This window comes from Mustela putorius, unplaced genomic scaffold, assembly GCF_011764305.1.
Source record: "Mustela putorius furo isolate JIRA1106 unplaced genomic scaffold, ASM1176430v1.1 tig00000914_pilon_pilon_pilon, whole genome shotgun sequence".
Classification (NCBI taxonomy): Eukaryota; Metazoa; Chordata; class Mammalia; order Carnivora; family Mustelidae; genus Mustela; species Mustela putorius.
In genome coordinates this window covers 27752-31178 of record NW_025421514.1, presented here as the reverse complement: position 1 = coordinate 31178, position 3427 = coordinate 27752, and the positions used below count along the sequence as shown (strand labels likewise).

General features: G+C 45.5%; 1 protein-coding gene across 1 annotated transcript; it reads right to left on the bottom strand.

The window, feature by feature from the left end:
• Positions 1–1520: 1520 nt before the first annotated feature.
• LOC123393632 (ADP-ribosylation factor-like protein 2-binding protein) lies at positions 1521–3154 on the bottom strand. Its single transcript, XM_045086233.1, is given in 2 exon segments — positions 1521–2731; positions 2734–3154. Coding segments are annotated over 2 exon segments (600 nt in total). The 5' UTR covers positions 3140–3154; the 3' UTR covers positions 1521–2537.
• Between the last annotated feature and the right edge of the window lie 273 nt (positions 3155–3427).

Sequence of the window (3427 nt, the reverse complement as noted above, 5' to 3'; positions counted from 1 at the left end):
TGGCCAAGTCTGCAGGCTGTTTATCTGCATATACAGCGTGTTCTTGCCATTGTCTCTGCGGATGGTGAATTGGCCCTTCACAGAGTCTGCATAGCTTGTGCTACTTCCATCATTGCTAATATCTGCGACCCACTGCAGCACCTTCCCTGGAGCCTAGTGGACCCAGCTCATATAGTAATTGCTGAAGGTGAATCCAGAAGCTGCTCAGGAGAGTCTCAGAAAACCCCCAGGATGTACAGGTCTCCCCCAGACTCCACTAGCTGCACCTCACACTGGACACCTGCAGACACAAGACATTAAAGTCAGGAAACTCACACACCCATTTTCTCTCACTCATATCCACTTATATACTCTATTTTTTCTCCATAAATTACCTTTTAAAAGAGAAAGAAGGAAAAACCAGCCCAACACAAATTCCATGTTCATTGTGTTCTGTCCTGATCACTGAATGAACACCTGAGTACCCCGGGCCTGGGGCCCTGCTCCCAGTTGCAGATTTTTCTCTGTGCTTGTTAAATTAGCAGATGGAAGGCCCTATTTTCATGTCCTCTTGCTACAAATTCAGCTTGGGATCTATTCTGACAGAGAGGCAGTGACCCAAGCCATTGTGAATACCGTTAATTTAGTGCTAATGACCAATTTTGAAAAAAAAATAATTATAATATAACTTTCCACTGTGTATACTTTGGTTGGTAAGGTGTCCATGAACATATATGGGGTGAGATGGACCCTAGGATCTAGATCAGTGCTCCCCCAACAGGAGCTGCTCTCCCCTTCCCCAAATCATCTGCAAGACAGAGGGTCAGGCTATCAGGAATGTGTAACCCCTCTTGTAATGGGGATAGATTGATTTGTCCTATTTTATAGATTACCATAAATAGAGAGTAAATCTGTATAGTGTAGGTGTATTTTCATGTCTTTAACATTCCATTCTCTCTGCGTTCCTCCAGGATCACCTTTGTTATTACCTATAGTAAGATCAATGTGTACTTTTGACACAAGATGAACGGCTCACCTACAGAGTGTGTAATATAACAAACATAGGTGTCACAATCAACATTATTGACAGTGAGTGTACCAATTCTCCCTAAAATTTTCAGCATTACTCCTGGAATTCCTCATTCCTTTTCCCTTGTTTATTCTGTCCCCACATAACTATTGTTCTTTCTCATGTCACCTTATACTAGCTTTAATTTTGTAGAATTCATAAATGGGTCATTGTACTCTATGTACTTTTTTTTTTCATGGTACAAAAGTATTTAATAAGCGTCACACATCAGTACAGAAAAACACATAGTCTATATAGCTCATACTTGAAAACCAGAATGGGTGACTGAGATCAGTATAGTCTTAATTTTACTTACAAAAAACACAGAAGGTACACACTGGGAATTGAAATACTACGTACTTTCTCTCTAGAGATGTGACACCTGTGTTTCCTGGTCAGTACTTTCTATGAAACGTTGTGCTAAATCAAAGCATACATATGACCAGTAAAGCTGTCTGCTCTCTCCTACTTGAGCTGAGCTCGCTCAGTGGACCATCTTGGTAGGGAGATTTTGACAGGAGGAAGGAACTAGAGACCCTACCCCAACAGAAAACCTAATAAACTTATTTATATAGAAAGGGTTTTAGCAAACCTGTACAGACACTTAACATGCTATAAGAAGGGGAGACCTTTGAGCCTACTTCCACAGCATTAAGCACATGCTCATTGGTGCCCAGTAGATCAGGAAGGCCAATGCAGAAAGCATTTTTGCTTTCATAGCACTAACAGCTAAAAAGCACACAGCATATAATACTTTGATCTTTAAGTGGGTAATCTGGAAGCTCCAAGATTATATCCACTAGGTTAGCCTGAGTATTTTTCTATAAAAATATTTTTCTAAAAATGCTTAAGAGAATTCTAGAAACAGACCACATGAGGACCGCAGAAAACAGTGATGCAAGGACTGCCAAGTGTAAGACAAGGAAATGATTTCCACATGTAGCTTCAGGAAAGGGACACCTCTCAGTTGATTCCTACAGCCCAAACGAGCTAGAATGGGAAGAGCTGCAGAGAGCTCAGCTGGGCAGGCAGCTGGCTTGACTAAGAGCCTAGAGATACGTTCTCCCACAGGCAAAAAGCCCACTGAGGCTGCAGGTCTGAGAGTGATCAATACAGAGGGCTGTGGCAACACAAAAAACCTGGAGGACATGCAGAGCCTGTTGAGCCAAAGAGGCCTGGAGATGACCTACCAACACATATGCAGGGGAAGTGACCCCAGGGCAAGGCCAAGCTCCAGAGCCGGGGCCTAATGCAGAGGCCTGAGAGGGGTCTGCTTGGGGAGGAGTGCTAGGATTACTGAACACGAGAAGGTGCTTCAGGGTCTCAGGAGGGTCAGACCATTGTCTTGACCCAGATCAATACTTAACTTTAATAAGAAGTTGTAGAGCAGTCGGTCTTTCTAACATGTATTCTGTCACATTAGCCAGAGCCTCGTCCAGTCTACTGGGCTGGCAACATCCAGAAAGATCCCATTGCTTGGTGGTGGGACCTAGGGTCGCAGGTCATTCTGGTAAGCTGGCACAGAAGAGGATTTGCACAATGAAGTCACCACTAAACCACTGCTTAAGTCCAGTCCCCGGCCTTCTTTTTCTGCTCTGTAGTCCAGAAACATTTCTTTAAAAGCCAGAAAATCTGTAAACGTGAGCAGCATGTCAAATATGTCACCAGCCACTTCATCTTTAAGTGTTGTAAAGTCGTGGTGAAAGCCGCCATGTTAAATCCGGGAATTCGCTCCAGCAGCTGTTCTTCAATATACTTTTCTACCAGAGAAATGTATTCATTAAAAATAGGTGTGTAGGTGAGTTTATTCTCTTCTGTGTCTTCAAACTCCTGATAGTACTTGTCCATGAAATTTCTTTGTAATAACTGGAACTCATCATCCATGATAATGTCCTCTAAATATCCAACTACAGCATCAAATTCTGCATCAGAGGCGGAAGAGAAGGACAGCGCGAAGCTCTCTTCCTCTAGGGCGTCCATCGCCGCCGCCGCCGCCGCATCCACCCGCAGGGCGAGCGGGCCCGCCGGCCTCCTATCCCGTCCGCGGCCGGGGCCCAGCCTCGCTCGGCTCTGTAGAGCCGCAACCCGCATCTGGGAGGCCTAGCCGGCTCACGGCGCAGCCGGGGTAGGCCCTACGTGCGAGGCCCGGGCCTCAGGCTCCCCTGGAGCGGCCACGCGCCTGCGGGGCCCTCACAACCAACCAGGTCTCTCCTTTGTACTCTATGTACTTTCTATGTGGGGCATCTTTGCCCCGAGAGTCAATCCTTGTGGATACAGTAATACTGCTGTCTGTATCAGGAACCACTGGCTTTAATGACTGACAGCTCTGAAGGCAGCAGTTGGAAGGACCAGCCAGAAGATCTGAAAGACCAGAAAAAA